General features: G+C 37.3%; 1 protein-coding gene across 1 annotated transcript in view; it reads left to right on the top strand.

The window, feature by feature from the left end:
• The first annotated feature begins 6,961 nt into the window (after window positions 1-6,961).
• The window catches only part of LOC112052649 (tyrosine-protein kinase Dnt-like), a 70,850-nt gene continuing 58,099 nt past the window's right edge, over window positions 6,962-19,712 (top strand). Inside the window, exons 1-2 of the mRNA XM_024091821.2 lie at window positions 6,962-7,052; window positions 7,306-7,535. Of these exons, the coding sequence (XP_023947589.1) occupies window positions 7,427-7,535 (109 nt within the window). The 5' untranslated portion in view covers window positions 6,962-7,052; window positions 7,306-7,426. The remainder of the gene's footprint in view (window positions 7,053-7,305; window positions 7,536-19,712) is intronic.

The raw sequence follows: 19,712 nt of genomic DNA, 5'->3' as shown, positions 1-19,712 counted from the left end.
GTCGATGATGTTTTCAAACCATGAATATTGAAATGTGTTTTTTTTAGGAAACGGCTTCAAATGATTTTAATACGACACCGGCTTAGTGCATCGTCTTCAAACTTATCAGCAGGTAGAACATAATAATATTATGATGTTATTTTTCGCTTTTTAACAGACTTCAAAAAAAGGAGAAGATTTCTCAATTCAACCGATCGTAGGTTGTATTTTTATAATAGCTATAATCTTTTCATTTATCATTTTTTTTTGAGTTTAAATATTTAATATACCTACTTTAAATAGATCGTAGATAGAAAACTCCAACAAGTAGACTGATTTCAATCCACCGCTTTTGGAAAATAAAAGTAAAAGTCCAGTAAAGTGAAGGGAAGTGCTATGAAATGCGTTGCTTAAAAGTGCATAGGTTAGACACAATGGTTCGGTTAGCATTCAAGTCTCTAAAATGGATAGACAGCTTAAAATTAGCACCATTTCCCAATTTTGTAACAAAATGTCAATCTATTCAGGTATCAGATTCTAAAAATAATTATTGAAAAGAAAATAAAGCAATTTAGTTAATTAACGAATAGAAAAAACAAGAGAGAAAGATCAAAAAACACCCACTTCTAAATTTAAATTTAGACATTTGTATTTTGTATCATAGATGCCTATTTTAACGACCATTTCCTGTGGTTTTTAATAGGGTTATTCTGAGTTCGTTTCCAAACTCGGGTCAGTATAGGATTTTAGTATTCTTTGTTAGAAAGTTACAAGTGCGTCCACTGATCCTCATCGTCCATGCTGTTACGTACATTAATAATATTTATAGTCTGTGTAATTGTCAATGTCAATGTTATGTTACTTGTCTGTCTAATTGTCTTGTCTATTGTCTACTGTCATGTCCTAAAGTCTGTACACGTACTTATCCTATTAAATAATATAATCGTCAAGCATCCGTAATTTTATTTACTATTACAAACGTTACACATGCGATGCTTCCGATATGTACGATGCGGGTAAGTGGACGCCAACGTTAAGACTGCATCGTCACTTAACATCAGGTGAGATCGTAGTCAAACGCTGACTTGTTTTTGAATAAAAAGATTAATAATGTTTTATTTTTCTAATAAATTCCATTAGGATGTAGGTAATCCAAGAATAAGCCGTCGACATTAGTCGTTGCAGGAGTGTGATGGGTCTATACTCTAAAATTATTTGTTTACGTTGTTGATGATGAGGACTTTAGATTTATTTATTATTTATTTATTTATTTACAAATTGATTTGATAAAATTTAATTCTGGCATTCTCAAAAATGGACGCAGTCGTACCTAGTCTGTGACCCCCTTGAAAAGCTGGAAAACTGTGTTAAAAATTGAAAGGCTTTCCTCGATGGAAGTCTAAAGGGAATTAATTGAGTTTGTCTCAAGGGAGCGGCTCTTCCGTTTTGCATTAGACCCATTCGCGCATCGCTAATAAAATTATCTTCTCTTTTATGTAACGGCAGAGTAAATATTATATTTAGATCCGAGGCTTGTGTTTAATGACATTTGTATAGCAGTATTTATGTAGCATTTTAGAGATATTAAAGTAGAAACTCATTTTATATTGTCCTCCTGATCTAATATAGGCCACGGTGGCTCAATTTATGTTGAGATTAGCATCTACGCAGGAGGTTTTTTTTTATTCTTTACAAGCCCTTGACTACAATCTCACGTGATGGTAAGTAGATGAAAGCGGGCTAATTTGTTAGGAGGAGGATGAAAATCCACACTCCTTTCGGTTTCTACACGACATCGTACCGGAATGCTAAATCGCTTGGCGGTACGTCTTTGTCGGTAGGGTGGTAACTAGCCACGGCCAAAGCCTCCCACCAGCCAGACCTGGACCAATTAAGAAAACCTCAATCGGCCCAGCCGGGGATCGAACCCAGGTACTATAATTATACTGCTGCTAGGCCGTCTTCAGGCTGCAGATGGGGGCAAGTTGATAATTACGTGAAGGATATATATAAGAAAAATAATAATTGTAGGTAGGGTCAAAAGCAAGCAGCTTATCACTACTTGCACCACAATACCTCTACGGTGAATGTAATTGCAAAGGAAGTAGACCGAATGACGTCAGGATTTTTTGACGGCCTCCGTGGCGCAGTGTTTGCACGGTGGATTTACAAGACGGAGGTCCTGGGTTCGATCCCCGGCTGGGCAGATTGAGATTTTCTTAATTTGTCCAGGTCTGGCTGGTGGGAGGGTTCGGCCGTGGCTAGTTATCACCCTACCGGCAAAGACGTACCGCCAAGCGATTTAGCGTTCCGATGCCGTGTAGAAACTGAAATGGGTGTGGATTTTCATCCTCCTAATAACAAGTTAGCCCGATTCCATCTTAGACTGCATCATCACTTACCATCAGGTGAGATTGTAGTCAAGGACTAACTTGTAAAGAATAAAAAAAAAAGACTGCTTGGTTGCTTTACATTTAACAATTTTTTTAAATCTCTATTTAGCTGACTCTGCCTGCCCCGCCTTGTCCATAAGCATGCGCGTCATAACAGGGACATGCTATTTGCTCACTCTCATTGTCTGACGGGACGGTAGACTGGCCTAACCACAGAAATATTCAGGGGTAGGACAGACCGATTTACGTGTTTTCCGAGACGAGGTATTGCATTATTAATTAGGTAAAATGCAATCACTTAAATTTTGCTTAGGAGGACGTTGTTTGCATTGTTTAGGGACCACCAAACACCAGAATTATGCGTTTACTGTAAAAAGTTTACATAATATTTCAAACTTAACATCATAAACAGCATATTTTTACTGCCCACTATAGCTCCCTCCTTTAAGGAAAAATTCTTGGAAGAAAGAGCTTTTTTTTCTTCAAGCCGAACGTTAACAATTAACTTCTATTATTTTATTTATATCTGATAAGAGTAACAATAAAATACGTTTTAGTCACACGCAAATACGAGTAAAAACTTTACGTTTCAACTCGTGCCTGTTTGCAGGTACATCTTATAAGGTTTTGGAAAAAATACTGTGGATCATACATTTATAACACATAGATAGTGTATAGTCACAGGATCTGCAAGCATGTTTTATGTGCCCCGAAATGGGAGCCCTTGACGCATCGCTACGTTTACACAAGAATGCTTGTGTGCGTGTCAGCGAGTGAAATCAGCTTAGCTCTTACGCTCACATAGCTACAGAAGTGGCTTACGTTTGGAGTAAAAAAACCTATTAGGTGATGCGGGTACATGTAACATTGTGACGTCATAAAATGGACATTAGTCTAAGCTGTGGACGAATGTTATCATTTTACAAAGAGTGGCGTAACTGAGCAGCTGAGCCTTATTACAAACTAGCCGATACTAGCGACTATGTCCGCGGTCTGTGGCATTTTGGCAGTCCTGCACCTTTTCATTCTTTACAAATTAGCCCTTGACTACAATCGCACCTGATGCTAAGTAATGATGCAATCTAAGATGTAGGCGGGCTAACTTGGTAGGAGGATGATGAAAATCCACACTCCTTTTTGTTTCCACACGACATTGCACTGGAAAGCTAAATCGCTTGGAGGTACGTCTTTGCCGGTAGGGTGGTACTGGTAACTACCACCAGCCAAATTATTTATAGTTACGCCACTAATTACATTTTTTACAGTTACGCCACTAGTTATATTTGTTATAGTTACGCTACTACTTAAAAAGTACCTCGGTTTACGTCAGATGTTAATAGACGGAAGAATTAATATTCAATTTGTTGGGAAACATAGAAAACAATACTGTTTTTCTTTCTTTTGCCTCATGCATCATACAATATCCTGGAACGTTTACCGCTAGTTCGAATGTATAAATAATCGCGGAACCTCGGCACTGACGAATGAACTGGCTTTATAAAAAGAAGGATACTGTACCACCGGTTAACTATATAACTACATAGTTTACCATGTATCGTGAGTTACCCTAAATTAAATGTAATAAAATAATTCGTAGTTTCGTCATCATCATCACCATCATCATCATCATCATATCAGCCGATGGACGTCCACTGTAGGACATAGGTCTTTTGTAGGGACTTCCAAACAACACGATCATGAGCCACCTGCATCCAGCGAATACCTGTGACTCGCTTGATGTCGTCAGTCCACCTGGTGGGGGGTCGACTAACACTGCGCTTTCTGGTGTGGGATCGCCATTCCAGCACCTTGGGACCACAACGGCCAGCGACTCTTCGAACGATGTGCCCTGCCCATTGCCACTTCAGCTTCGCGACACGTTGAGCTATGTCGGTAACTTTGTTTCTTCTGCGGATCTTCTCATTTCTGTTTCGATCACGCAGAGATACTCCGAGCATAGCTCGTTCCATTGCCCGCTGTGTGACTCTGAGCCATTATTAGTTTCCACGGTTTCAATTGCTGTTATGGGAAGAAAAGAATATCTTATGTATTCTTTTAATTTTGTTATGTTATATTTCTATTCGTTATCAATTTTCAAAGGTCCGACCTAATCGTTGTTTGAAAGTCGTTTTAAGAGGCTTGTATCTAGTCATCCATAGGCTGATTATGATGAAGACAGAAGTAATAAATTCGTAAATATTTCTAAATAACTAGACTTGACTAGACTAGATAGCCTTACGTCAAGATCAGCTGGTAGGTATAACTTGGAAAGGAAGCCTATAAGTATGTGGTAGAATTCGCGAAAAAGTAAATACTTCTTGCATTTTAAGTTCCAAATAAAGCAAGTTACCAACTATTACCTCCCAGCTTGCGGTGAATGTATAAGTAATTAAGCGAGGAGCAACGACAATGATGGATGGATCTGCTTCATAAACAGGAATAAACCTACGGAAAGGTTTTGTATTTTCATTGTACTTTCTTTTTGCCAATTATTTTTATTTCTCCTATTTATGTTTTACCTGCGTACTTCCCATTCCTGTGGGAATTCTAGATTAAAATATAGCTTATGCTGAGAATACAATAGGGAACTTAAGCTAACTTATCCTAATAACTATACAAATCATGCCCACGTGGAATGGTGGCAAGAATACTGGCTGCATTTCCGCGCTGGACAGCCAGGCTGATCCTTTGCGCAAAAAATGAGCCAGCCCTTCTGTCACCAGTCGAGGCAACAAGCCGCGGTGAAATGGTACGGAAAAATTTTTTGGCACTGCGACTCCATGGCCCAAGGGTCTCCACGGCAAAAGGTACAAATATGTAACTCTCTGTCAGAGAGGCATACTTGAGCCACTTACCGGTTTCAGCTTTTTCTGCTGCGGCTCCCGGTCTTGACTCTGTCTCCCTGATATGACACGGTGCTAATGTGTCGACGCATGTAGCGTCCCACATTAGGGCCCGCCCCATTTCCCAGGGAACCAGCGTCAATCCATCAGGTCTCTTACCATCATCCCGACTGATTACTGACGGCTCGATTAGCGCAGGAATATTTATGGTGGCAAGAGCCCTTTTTATTATGTCATTAAGAGAGTCATGCCGAAATAGCCTACCGCCACTCCTTTGGCATGAAAGCCCGTGGATTCCAAATTTACTCACCTCTTTCCGAGGGAAAGAGGTGCTTATGCTCATCAGAGATAATGCAGAATTCTAATTGAGAAAGAATTTTTGAATCGATCAAGCAGTTTCAATATAAAGAAACAAACATTTAAATCTTTCCTCTTTATTATATTAGCATAGTATTAATTAGAAATAAACGGACACTATTATTATCTTTTCAATTTGAAATGAAAATCTAAATGAAATAGCTAAAGTTGGCACTCAAATAACATTTGCAAATGGGTGCTCATACAAAACGACTCAAGTATAAAGTCTTATTCACGATATTTCTATTTGCCGTTTCAAACGTACTTGTATTTCATATTGAATTCGTGTTTCATAAACATAATTACTGGCATAATATTTCGCATTATATATATTCGCTTCGTATTCGCGCGATATTCGCTACGGATGCACCTACGCTCGAAAGCGCGCTCTTACGGAAAATTGTAGAAACTCACGCGAGCGTGGAGTATGCACGTCGTGTCCTCGCAAACTTTTCGCTTGCTTATTTTTTTATGTTTCAAAAAAGGAACGTCTATTGAATAATGAAGCTGTGACGCTAGAGTTTCGAGCTCCAGTGCAGCTTGTGAAATTTTTGAATTCCGAATATATTGTTGGTTTTTTTTTTTAACGCATGGCGTTTTTAGATAAGTGTTTTTTATTTCATATTTGGGCATAGAATAAAGCTCGGAGGAATTATGTTAATTCATTCAGGAACTAGAGACTGTGGAAAAATTTCAGAATGCATAAATTATCAACTTAATTTCTACATATTATTTACATTTAATAATGTTAAAAAAGTACTTCCCTGCCAAAAATTACAAAAAAAATAAATAATTAGAAGACCATTTTAACACCTTTTTTGACTTCGTACTTTTATAGTAAAATATTAGGTACGTTAGTGCAAGCTAAATTGTACCTATATATTTATTGAACCTTGGAACCTTCATGAAAATATGTGCAGTCGTTACGGAGTTAAGTGTGAATACTTACAAAAACCTATTTCTTCAATTTTTGCGTATTTTTTCTCACAAACATAATATCCGTAACCGATTCACATCCAGGTTTCTATTAACCAGGCAAATCAAGCAGTAGGCGTTTTAATTAATTAAGTATCCTGTAAAGATTTCAAATACTTTTATGTACACAGACTTAGTTACATTTTTGTGGAGATGTAGGATCTACGGAACTTAGAAACAAATTGATACAAGACTCGAAATTAATCACTTTCAAAGGACTCATCAAAAGCTCGACCTTCCCTGAAAATAAAATAGCTTCATTCCCAGCCTATATTGTAACGTATTATTAAAATTATGAACATTTATTTTCATGACTGTCATAGTTCACACAAATATTATTCATTAGTTTATAGACGAGGGTTGGGGTTAAGTGCGCATGTCTGAAACTAACTTGTTGGCTCAGTGTTTCCGAACGTCGACGGCAGTGCGGCGCGGTCGGACGCCAAGCGCGCGCTTCACGTTCGAATTTCGAACGCTTCCAAATTTGAAATACGCGTTCGGAAATGTTAGTTGGCTTTTTGTTTATATTAATATTTTATTTTTTTCTAATTACATAAATAGTTTATTATATTTTTGTTATATTAAAAATATTGTTTAAATTGTATTATTCATTTGATAGACAGAAAAACCGATTATGTTTTACTTTATTTTTTAAAGTCTTATTGCAAATATTACTGAACTAAGATTGTTTTTTTTTATTAAGTAGTGCTAGAATCCAGAGATTTATATTTTAACACAGTTTAATATTTTTTTAAAAGAATTAGGGTAGGTAAATAAATATATATCGATTTTGACTGATACCTAAAATGGATACTACATAAAGTGGACGGTGCGAAAATGTATTCAAAAGTGAAACTGAAATAATCGAACAGTGAAATAATGGCGTCCAAAAGGCTCGTTATCGCTTGGGCGGTCTGGCTCGCGTTGCCCCTGGCAACGGGCCATCTCAACGTGCTTATCAGCCAGGCAGAAGTTATGAAATTGTTAGGTAAGTGTTTTTATACGAAAATAATTTTCAATTAACGCTGTGTATTTCATTTGGTAGGTAAGCTTCTTTCAGACTGCAAGAAGGGTTATGTTTTTTGAGATACTAGTTAAAAATTCTTCGGATTCGGTTTGAAATTCGAACGTAACCTGTAAGCCTAGCTAGCTATCACTATATTTTTTTGATCTAAATACCCTCGTTCGATAAAAACAAATTTTATATCATCTGTAATCTTATTGATTTGTTATCATTGTACAATATAATAAAATTTTATTCAATCTAGTAAAACGATAATGAACTATTTAAGACCATTTAAAAAAGTGACAACTAGCCTACTAGTCTGTAAAGACTATGTTAAAAGTGGGTACGACAATAGTTTAGCGGGTGGAGATCGAACCTACGACCTCTCGGTGTGAGTCCAGCACTTGCTATGGGGCTATTTGAAGATTGGAGTTGGGAAGTAGGTGGTATCAGACTTGGCGACATTTTGACGGCCTCCGTGGCGCAGTTCGATCCCCGCCTGGGCCGATTGAGATTCTCTTAATTGGTTCAGGTCTGGCTAGTGGGAGCCACGGCCGAAGCGTGGCTAGTTACCACCGTGCCGTCAAAAACGTACCTACCGCCAAGCGATTTAGCGTTCCAGTACGATGTCGTGTAGACACCGAAAGGGGTGTGGATTTTCAGCCTCCTCCTAACAAGTTAGCCCGCTTCCATCTTAGATTGCATCATCACTTACCATTAGGTGAGATTATAGTCAAGGGATAAATTGCAATACAAAAAAAACCCTGAGCCATGTGCATGTTAGGGCGGTCACTCCCGGACATTATAAATAACATATTCTAGTAATGATTGATTTGACGGGCTCTGGGTTCGATCCCCGGCTGGGCCGATTCATTTTAAATTTGTCCTGGTCTGGTTGGTAGGAGGCTTCGGCACTGGCTAGTTACCATCCTACCGGCAAAGGCGTACCGCCAAGCGATTTAGCTTTCCGGTACTTACTATATCGTGTAAAAACCGAAAGGGTTGTGGACAAGTTAGCCTCCTTTCTTATTAGATTGCATCACCACTTACCATCAGGTGAGATAGTAGTCAAGGGTTAACTTGTAAAGAATGACAAATTGTATCACCCTAAACCCAACTCGCATTAGACTAGCGTAGTGGGTCAAAGCTTCAAATCTCAAAGAGTAAGGCCCTGAAGCGGGTTTGATAAACTAGGCTGATTAGATAAGCGTTAATTTACAATTAATCTTCAATCTAGGTAACCGATTTAAATAATAAACAGTTAAATATAAAAATACCGTAAAATAACAAGTAAATTAATAAAAATAAAAATAACAAGTAACTGCAATAGCTCAACGGTAAAGCGGCTGCATTCGGACCGAGAGGTGGTGGTTCGATCCCCGCTCCGTTGGACTATTCTCATACACACTCCTAATACCTACAGTCTTTCCTGACTATTTGGAGGGGAATGGGAATGGGGGATGGTCAACTCTAGGGCGTTTTTAAGGAAAATTAAAGAAACGATAGAGTCTGACTAAATAACCCAAAAATGTCCAAGGAACGTGTGTTCTAAAATGAATATTTTCGGAGTAAAAAATATTTCTTTTGTAAATAGAACTTAAATTGTGTCCCTTATAACGCATCTTTATATTTTGACCTAGCCACACTTATTGTGTTGTACAGTGATAAATATCATGAAGTAGCTTACTAGTGAAGTGCGGAGTGCCAGTTGCAATATCTCGTCGATATCGTCAGTCTCCTATAATTACGTATTTTAAAATGCAAGGAATAGATAAGTGTTAATAAGATAAGATGGATGGTCGGAATTTTTTTGAATTACTTTGTATGAAAATATATTTTTTTTTAGTAAAAAAAAATAGTTATACATTCGGCTCCTTTAGGTGAATTTGTCAACACCTTGAAGTTATGGGAAATACTCGTAATATCTTGTATAGGGAACATACAAAATCTTAAAACTATGAATGCAGTGGAAAAGGCGACCTTATCACTAATAGTGATTTATTCCAGGCTACTTAGCATGAAGGGGTGTGACCGTGAACGTGTGACGGGTATAGTATAGTCGCAATAACATAAGAACTTTAAAAAAAAATACTTAGTCCTATTTGATCCAAAGTAACTTCAGTTTGGATCGTACCACGTTGCAAGAACCAGCTCATGATTAAGGCTATGGGTTCGAAACTAGTCGGGGATAGTCCGACGTTATATGACGTCAGTTTTGGCTGTGTTTCATAATAAATTATTATGAATAACACTCACGATAGTTTAAATTCTGAAGTACTTAGTCTTCATATATTAAATACCGGTAGAAATATAAGTAACTAATTGTCATAAAGTGAAGTGCCTTTGAATATAATTTTCGTGTATACGGCGGTAAAAATCGTATAAACGTCACAAGTTTGGAAGTTACGAGTATTTGCTATGGACTGATCCGCCTAAGCACAATTGGCTATGAATGTAAATATAAAAGCGCGTATTTACAATAAGCTGTAAAGAAAACAATCGTTATTATCGTTTAAAATATTACGTATTATATAAAATAAACTAAAACGTGTTTATTTAATTTATATTTAATATTATCTACATTTTCAAGCTATAGGTAGTCAAAATTATAAATTAAAAACACTAAAGAAATTTAAAAAAACATACTTTTTAAAAATTTCTTTTCAGTTGTGCATTGTTGATCTGAAGAAAACATTACTAAAGTGGTTTCGCAGTAAAACATACTTTCGTATAATTAATCAAATAATAACTTGAATCATGCCACATATTTATTTACTGAGTAAGTAAATTGATATAAAAACTTATGTTATACTACCCTGAGCCTCTTATTTATGCATTATCAACGATTACCTCGAAATGGCAATTTAAATGCTAATAAAAAAAAACTTTATAAACATTCTACAAAGTTAAAGTTATTATGAGTTTGTTGTGAGAAAATGCAGGTTCTCATCAACAAATCAATAAATAGTTTACCCATGTCCAATATCTTTGACACTATCAAAACACTAGCACAAAGACTTGACACTCCGTGTGACGTCATCCCCCGAAGATCAAAAAATGTAATTATCTACCCCCGATCTACCCTCAACCATTTATATTTGTTCTACAAATTCGACGTATTTCCTATACGCAATTGACAGTGTTTCCATTGTAGTGTACGTCACGACTTTATTATATGTGTAGGTATGCAGCCAAGTACTTTTTTTTTTGAAGAAAAATTAAAAATACTTTTACGAAATTTTTTTTTTAGTTTCGATATGAGTAAATTATATTCTATTAATAAGTAATTATAGTAAATAAGATAATATAATAAACAAAGTACTTAAACTACCAGAGTTTGCTGTGGGCTTTTTTTTTCAGAAAATGTTAAAACATATTCTGCTAAAAAAAGACCACAGCAAACTCTGCTAGCTTAAGTATTTTATTTGTTGAATATTTTCACACTCGACGAAATTTTCAAATTTAAATCCGTTTCTTTTTAAGTGGACTTGATTTACAAGCATTTTTTAAACGTCCAGTTAGTTTGTTATTAGTGATTACCAGTACCAAAGATTTAAGCTAAGCAAATTTTATCATAATACGAAATTGTAGCACAAAAAAATATATTTCTTTACAAATACAGGTACGTATAGAAAAAGGTTCTGTAGACTGCGGACTGTGCTACACACTCGGAGGTACATCCGTCTTATAAATTATTCGGATCGCTCCGTGGAATGAAAACGTAGCCGCACTGTACCAGTGGTTTATTACTTTAGGGAGCCCGCGACATGGAATAGGGATCTTATTAGAGATAAAGGAACTGTTTGCTGCACTATGCGACCGTAACAACCTGTCGAGAGCAATGAGATGAAATAATATGACGGGAAAGTAAAAAAAATAAAGCAGCTTTGAATGAGTTGAGCCTTTTACTACTAGTTTAGAGTGGTAGAAACAGAATTTGATGTTTTGATTTTCTTTTTAATTTTTTACAAGTTACCCATTGACTACAATCTTACCTGATGGTAAATGACGATACAATCTAAGATGGAAGCGGGATAAACTTGTTGAGAAGAGAATGAAAATCCACAGTCTTTTCGATATCTACACGACGTCGTGCGGGACGCTAAATCACTTGGCGGTACGTCTTTGCTGGTAGGGTGGTAAATAGCCACGGCCGAAGCCTCCCACCAGCCAGACCTGGACCAAATCAGAAAACCTTAATCGGCCCAGCCGGGGATCGAACCCAGGACCTCCGTCTTATAAATCCACCGCGCATACCACTGCCTGCGCCACGGAGGCTGTCAAAAGTTAGTGGTTAAGATCTGCTGACCGCAAACGTATTGAATCGTTTGAAATGTGGTGTTGAAGCAAAATGCCCATGATCCCGTGGACTGCATTTTGGACCAACGCATCTATACTAACCCAACTCAATAAAGAGTCAAAACTAGTCTCTTTACCATCTTATATTTATTCAACTCAAGATCATCCAGCAGCACCATCTGCATCAAGCGAATCCTTGAGTAGGTAATTCGGACAATTTATTAAGAAATATGGAGATAAACTCGAGACACTGATGGTTACTTGCATTGTGGAAGTGTAAAGTGTACTAATATTATAAACGCGAAAGTTTGTATGGATGTTTCGATGTATGTTTGGATGTTTGTTACTCTTTAACGCCGCTATTACTGAAGCTATTTGCTGAAGCTATTACTCTGGATTAACACATAGGCTACTTTTTATCCCGAAAAAATCCATGGTTTCCCGAGATTTGCGAAAACTGATGATTTTAATGATATGAATGTTTGTTACTCTTTCACGCCTCGACTACTTAACCGAAATAGCTGAAATTTGGTATTGAAATATATTATAGCATGGATTAACACAGGCTACTTTTTATCCCGGAAAAATCCATGGTTCCCGAAGGATTTGTAAAAAACTAAATTCCACGCGGGCGTCTGCTAGTAAATAAATAAAATATCTATAAGGGGAGTGTCACTAACAATATTTTATACAAGACTATTGATATCGTTCATAAGGCATTTTCCTCAGTGTAATGTTCGAGTCATTACTTCACCCCAAGTGCTAACATCGAGCTAGGAAATGACCTAATAAATACTTCCGGTGGTGGAAATCCGCTATGGAATGCTTAGTTTACAGTAATGGTTAATGGTCTTTATTGCCTTCGTTTATCGTGTTCGCTGACAAACCTTTTTATAGTAAATCAGCTAACCTGGTGGACTTCGTACCGTTTGAAATAGCTGAGTTTATTTTAAAAGAGCAAATCTAATTTAAAAACTTTTTAAAAGAAAAAATGTTGAATTTCTTGCTGACTCTTTTTCACAGAATCTGTCTTCCGAACCGTTAGTAGAGTTATGAAGCTTAACACAAATAGTTAAACTTCACGTTTAAAAAATTATTGCAAACTAAACCTTTCTTAAATTTTGATATTGAATTTGATTAGGCCAGTGGGCCTAATTAATTTCAAAATCAAATGTTGACTATTTTATAGGAGCAAATATTGAGTTTCTCGCTGACTCTTTACAGCAGAATCTGTTTTCCGAACCGGTGTTAGAGTGTTTAAGTTTATCAAATAGTTAAACTTGAGATTTCAAAAATGCTTGCAAAGTAAACCTATTTGAAAATGAATTTTGATTTAAAATTTTATTAGGCCGGTGAGCCTAAAGATAAATAGACAAGTGTCAACCAATAGCAGCGCAACGGGCAATATCGCTATCTCTTTCGTTGTGTTGGGTCGAAAGAGATGGAACTGGGACTACCACCATTGGTTGACATTTTGTCCATTTTCCTTCAAGAAATGTGTTCAGACATAAGCGTAGCGGTAGTTCTTCCCTAGACGAGCTCTGTCATAAGAAGCTACTACTAAACTAACATACCTACGTTTAGTAGCATAAGTCTTAGCGAGTTTTAAAGTCCTACATATAATTATTAGAACTTGCCTTACTGTAAAATAAACAAAAAGACTGCGAAAGAATACCGCATTTTATGAAGGTTGAAAGTCAACTCATGATTGTAGCATAGCATAGTCATGATGGAAATGGCTACATATGGAATTAGAACTGTGGCTTTGCCCGGAAGCCCAGAACTTCAACTGTCGGCATAAATCCTATTTTTAACCCCCGATGCAAAAAGAGGAGTGCTATAAGTTTCTCGTCCTTGTCTGTCGTGTGTGTCTGTTTGTGACATCGTAGCACTTAAACGAATGAATCGATTTGTTCGGCTAAATATGACAAATTATTTCCTTAGTCGCTAGTCGCTTAGATTCGCTGCAAACCTTTAGGTGAAGAGTTGATAAACTATAGCTTGGCAAATTCGTTGATGACACTCCCATGATATGCGGGATACGGGGGGAAAGGATTGCGCGGGTGTGAGGTCGTGCGCGCCGTGCATCGCGAGTGTTACGAAGGAATTTGCCAAGATATATGTGCCTTCATAAAATGATCGTGATGGTTGTCTGGCCCCCACAGTCTCTCGTTCTAAAAGGTTTTATCGACTCGAAGAAATGTCAAAGAGATCGTAATAAAAAACATCACATCTTTCTGAAGAACAATGAGTGCTAAATAAGTCATGATGAAATGAGTTAATGAACTATTGAAAATTTTCTTTTATGTAACGTTTCTTCGCGTTTCTTTGTGCTTGTTCTTTTACCTACTTTATTTTATAAATAAAGGTAATTATTAGGTGTTTTATTAATGGTACATTTTTCAAATGGTAGTCTGTTTTTCAAAAACAACATCTTTATTTTATTATGATTCGAATTTTCACCGCAATTCTTTTACTTGAAAATTATCCAAATATTACCTACAAAACTAATTATAAACATATATATATTTTTTATTCCGAAATCATTATTTGAGGGTAGTTAAGGGGCACCTAAAATAAAAAACAATACAATACGTTTTTTGTTTCTTTCGAAAAACAAATAACAATTCCCAACGCATTACTGTCTTCACTACTGGTTATAGGTAATACATTACCCATGCTCCGCAAAGCTCAGTGTTGCTCCCCATATAGGTGGTCTGACGACATAAGTGGGGTTGCTGTTCAACTGTTAAAGTTTCTGGATACAGGCGGCTTAAGACCCTAGTATTTGGAAATCAATAAAGGACGCCTATATCAAGCACTGGACGTCTAACGGCTGATGATGATGATGACGATGAAGTCATGCGGAAAATAACCCGAAATAACTAACGTACGTAACCGCCGTACATTTTGGTCATTGATTTTTATTTATCATGCCGATATTTCAAGTCTTCCAGTCAAGAGTGAATAAGTATTTTATAGCCAAGCTCTACCTATAGACTGCATCATCGCTTACCATCAGGGGTGAACATCGCCCTTATAATTTCGATGGGCGTGATACCAGTAAGTAATAGCGCGGGATCCGTGGGACAAAGTATCAAGTTAATTTTTTGTGTGTAGCTTCATCTTGATGAGACGCTCTACTTTTTTATTTACGATATAATTCTTGATTTTGGTAGCTAACTGGGTTACCAGATAATAAAAAATTCTTACGAAACGAGACAATGTACCACGCAATTTGTAGGACATTGTGGCTGTTAAATTGTATAACTATTAATTAATCAACAGTAAAAAAAAAACAGCTGGTTAGTAACAACTTTTACTAATAACTTGAAAATAAATAGTCAACGTAAGAGCAAAGAGAGTTTTTGACGGCCTCCGTGGCGCAGTGGTATGCGGGTGTATGTGGGTTCGATCCCCGGTTGGGCAGATTGAGATTTTCTTAATTTGTCCAGGTCTGGCTGGTAGGAGGCTTCGGCCGTGGCTAGTTTCCGGTACGATGCCGTGTAGAAACTGAAAGGGGTTTAGATTTTCATCCTCCTAGCAAGTTAGCCCGCTTCCATCTTAGATTGCATCATCACTTACCATCAGGTGAGATTGTAGTCAAGGGCTAACTTGTAAAGAATAAAAAAAAAAGAGCAAGTCAATAAAGGCGAGATTTAGATATACGTCTCTAACAACTCCCGATATCTTATTTAGCGAGAATTAGATGCAGCAAACAAAATCCCATGTGCATGTACGAGTACAGGGGTACATCGCGCCCCCGCTCTGGCGGCTTGCGATAAGACTCTCCCGAATTGATGTTTGACCTGCCATTAATTCCCCCACCCCGACAGATGTCGCTGTAGTCTATTATTTTTGACGCATACCAGTGTTGTTTTGTCATAGCAGTGATTTTTGTCATTTTATCAGATGATGATTACTCGTACAATAATTCTTTATTGGGTACTAGGCTGCCCCGCGGTTTCACCCTCGCAGTTCCCGTTTCCGTGAGAATGCGGGGATAAAACATAAAATATGACACTCGCAAATAACGTGGCTTTCTATTGGTAAAAGAATTTTTGAAATCCAGTGATTATTCCCTCCAAACTCACAAACTACCTCTTTATAGTATTCTCATGGTGTATATATATAATAATACTTTGTTTGTAAGTGTAAACGAAAAAATATAACCTAAGACAGCCTCCGTGGCGCAGTGGTGAGCGTGGTGGATTTACGAGATGGGTCCTGGGTTCGATCCCCGGCTTGGCCGATTGAGGTTTTCTTAAGTGGTCGAGATTTGTCTGGTGGGCTTTGCCCGTGGTTAGAACCCTACCGGCAAAGACTTACCTCCAAGCGATTTAGCGTTTTCAACAAGTTGGCCCGCTTCCATCTTAGATTGCATCATCACTTACCATCAGGTGAGATTGTAGTCAAGGGCTAACTTGTAGAGAATAATAATAAAAAAAGATATGTCTATGAAAAAGTACCCACTCTACCCTGCGTACTGAGAGTTAGAAAAACAATGAAGTTGCAGTCAATATATAGTAATAAAATAATATACTACTATATTTTAAATAATACATGTCTTTCACTATTATACGCTTAAAGTCGTAACTAACAACCGTTTTCAAATCGCCTTTTCACTAGGTGGAACGTACCAAAGTTCCACGATTTTCCTTATACAGCAACTGACACTGGAGAATTTTAATAATGTCCAACAATTTAGCGCGTTTTACGTTCCCTTTTAATTGGACACCGGGCTGACAGATTGCAACGTATACGGACGCGTAATTCGTCACAACGTATGATGGAGTGGGTGTATGTTCGATACAAATTGGTTTGACTCCGCCCGACGTCATTAACTATTCCGATTTGTTGGGTCTCATGTTGTGACAGTTTGCGGCTTTTTGCGGGGACTTTTTTTTCCGAAGGCGCAAGCATTCGCACGAGCGTTGTTTCAAATATAGTATGAACACACATGAACATCCGATAAACAAGCGCTCGTGCGAAAGTGCTAATGTTTCTGAGATTTATATTTATAGCTTGGCAAATTCGTTCGTAATAATCCTGATGATCCGCGCAGATAGGGGGGTGTGTAGCGATAAATGAAAAACCCACGACCGATGCGTGGTTCCCCGCACGCATGATTTCACACCCGCGCATTCTTTCCCCCCGTCGCCCGCATATCATGGGAGTGTCATCAACGAAATTGCCAAGCTATAGCATGAAATACAATTGACATGCTTCAATTCAACTTTTTTTTTTTAATCTCACCTGATGGTAAGTGATGATGCAGTCTAAGATGGAAGCGGGCTAACTTGTTAAGAGGAGAATGAAAATAAGCACCCCTTTCGGCATCATACCGGAACGCTAAATCGCTTGGCGGTACGTCTTTGTCGGTAGGGTGGTAACTAGCCACGGCCGAAGCCTCCCACCAGCCAGACCTGGACAAATTAAGAAAATCTCAATATGCCCAGCCGGAGATCGAACCCAGGACCTCCGTTTTGTAAATCCACCGCGCATACCACTGCGCCACGGAGGCCGTCAACTGCATGGATTCATGAGAGCAGCAGTTTAGAAATAGATTATTTGAAGTTATTGTAATTGTCACGCATTATTAGTAGCTATATCCAATATACAATTCATCGAACAATATCGATACAAAACCAAAAACGAGGAAACATCCTGCAGAAGTGCAGCAAATTGGTGCGGTGTATAAATACTTTCGGCACGCTAGGATAGACTGCATGCGGTATCTAGATAAATATGGATCACGAATCCATCCATTTGAATTGTTCTTTTTTTATTTAACGAATTCAAAACATGGGCCTTCCTAGTATTCCTAGTTTGACTAAGTTATCAAGAAAGTCCCCAATGTCAAATAAAAATTCTTCTTTTAATCACGAGGTCTTGGGTTTGATATTTGGGCTGGGCTATGAAATATTTAGCTCTTCTTTCTTCCCAGAAACTCTTAGTTGAATAGTTGACAGAGTTACACCCATGCCTGAAAGAGCGCTGGCTAGTGTCATTTACATCTGATATCTACTTATAGTGTGGCAAGTTCGTTGATAACACTCCCATGATATGCGGGCGACAGGGGGAAATATTGCGCGGGTGTAAAATTGTGCGTGCGGGGAAATGACGTGCGTCATGGGTTTTTCATTCATTGCTACACGCTCCCCTGGCTCGCGCGGTACATCAGGAGTGTTACGAACGAAGTTGCCAAGCTATAGTGTCCGTTACAAAGCAAACATTAGTCCTAAGCTCGCCAATCCGCATTAAAGTAGCGCTGTGGGTACAAGCCCCATCTCTTTTATGGAGGGAACAGTGCCTGAAATAAACTGTATATGATAAAATTCGAGAATATGTTTTCCGTTACTTTTTAATTGAACCCCAGTTCAACTGATTGATAGGTATGTATACCCAACATGGCGACGTGATGTCGAGTGGGTGATAGTCGATACAAATTGGGTGGTTTCGGGTTAACTTCATTAACTATTGTGATTTGTAGCGTCTCGTGTTATGACAGGTAACGGGTTTTGTGATATACGAGTTGCGGTGTTTGAGGTGGCTAAATTTAAAACACGCTGTATAATTTATTGACTGTTACAAATTGGGTATTTGACTACTTTTGAATATTTATATTTTTATAAGAATTGTGGGTTAATCAGTATTGACTAATTCGTGCATATAACATTGTCGAGATGTTTGTAAAATAAATAGGGTCCTTTTAAAGTTTCAAGAACAATAAAAAGATTTTAACTTGATTATATAAAAAATCATATATTTTAGCTTTTCTGCATTCGATGCGACATTTCCTAGTAAACATAAACTTAATTTTAACAAAAATATTTGTAATTGTTGTATTTTCGCCGCATTTTTTTACTGTAAAATTTCAAAATAAAACAAATCACAACAGACGTTGTTTTATCTGCAACTATGATAGTCAGCACTAATAATGATAGGTAGGATATATTGCATATATAGGTAGGATATATTGCATATATTACAATAGGTAGCCTTGTCGGTTTTCGACTTCCTGCTAAGTTGGTTTTTACAAAAATCAGCACCAGACATCTGTTTAAACATTTATTAATTACTTAGCAGACGTAGTTCCCATTCCTGTAGAAATATAGGAAACAAAAGTCTAAGAATGTAGCTTTCCATTCCAAACAATTTCCAAAATTTATTTTGCCACTTAGGAAACACTGAGTTCGGTATCTAGCTTAATATGAATCACGGATTCATTTATTTGAATTAACTTTACTTTAAACAGACTTATTCGCATGCGCTGCCTTAACTATTGTGTAAAATTGAAATTAATGTATGAAAACTTTATGTATCTTTAAAAGTTCTACAAAAAAGTCCGCGACACCATATATCTATCTTCTATATATTAGCAGATATAGTACCTTTTGTGTTTTAAAAATTATTAATTTTATATACTTAGGTTTACGTCATTATTTATACAACTAAACTTTAATCCTTATTAAAATAAATTATTTAATAATCACAAGGATATTATGGAGATAAGATTTGCCTTTTACAGTATGTTAATTAATTAAATAGTTTCGGAAATAATACAAAATTTCTAAAAGACGCAGAAATTCCGCTATATGACGCCCGGCGCTTTCATTTACGTAGTTCCCGTTCCCGTGTGAATATGGGGATCAACATAGCCTATGACACTCGCAAATAACGTAGCTTTCTATTGGTAAAACAATTTTCCAAATCGGTCCAGTAGATCCAGAGATTACCTCCTACAACCACACGAACTTTACCTCTTTTCGGATTTAGAGTTGATGTTTTCAAAACGTGGCCCTTTAGGTAAGTAAATTAAGCGTGTGTGTTGCGCAACAAATAAACAAATTAACATTC

This window comes from Bicyclus anynana, chromosome 1, assembly GCF_947172395.1.
Source record: "Bicyclus anynana chromosome 1, ilBicAnyn1.1, whole genome shotgun sequence".
Taxonomy (NCBI): domain Eukaryota; kingdom Metazoa; phylum Arthropoda; class Insecta; order Lepidoptera; family Nymphalidae; genus Bicyclus; species Bicyclus anynana.
Note: the sequence above shows the minus strand (reverse complement) of the source record. Positions and strands in the feature narration are given on the sequence as shown.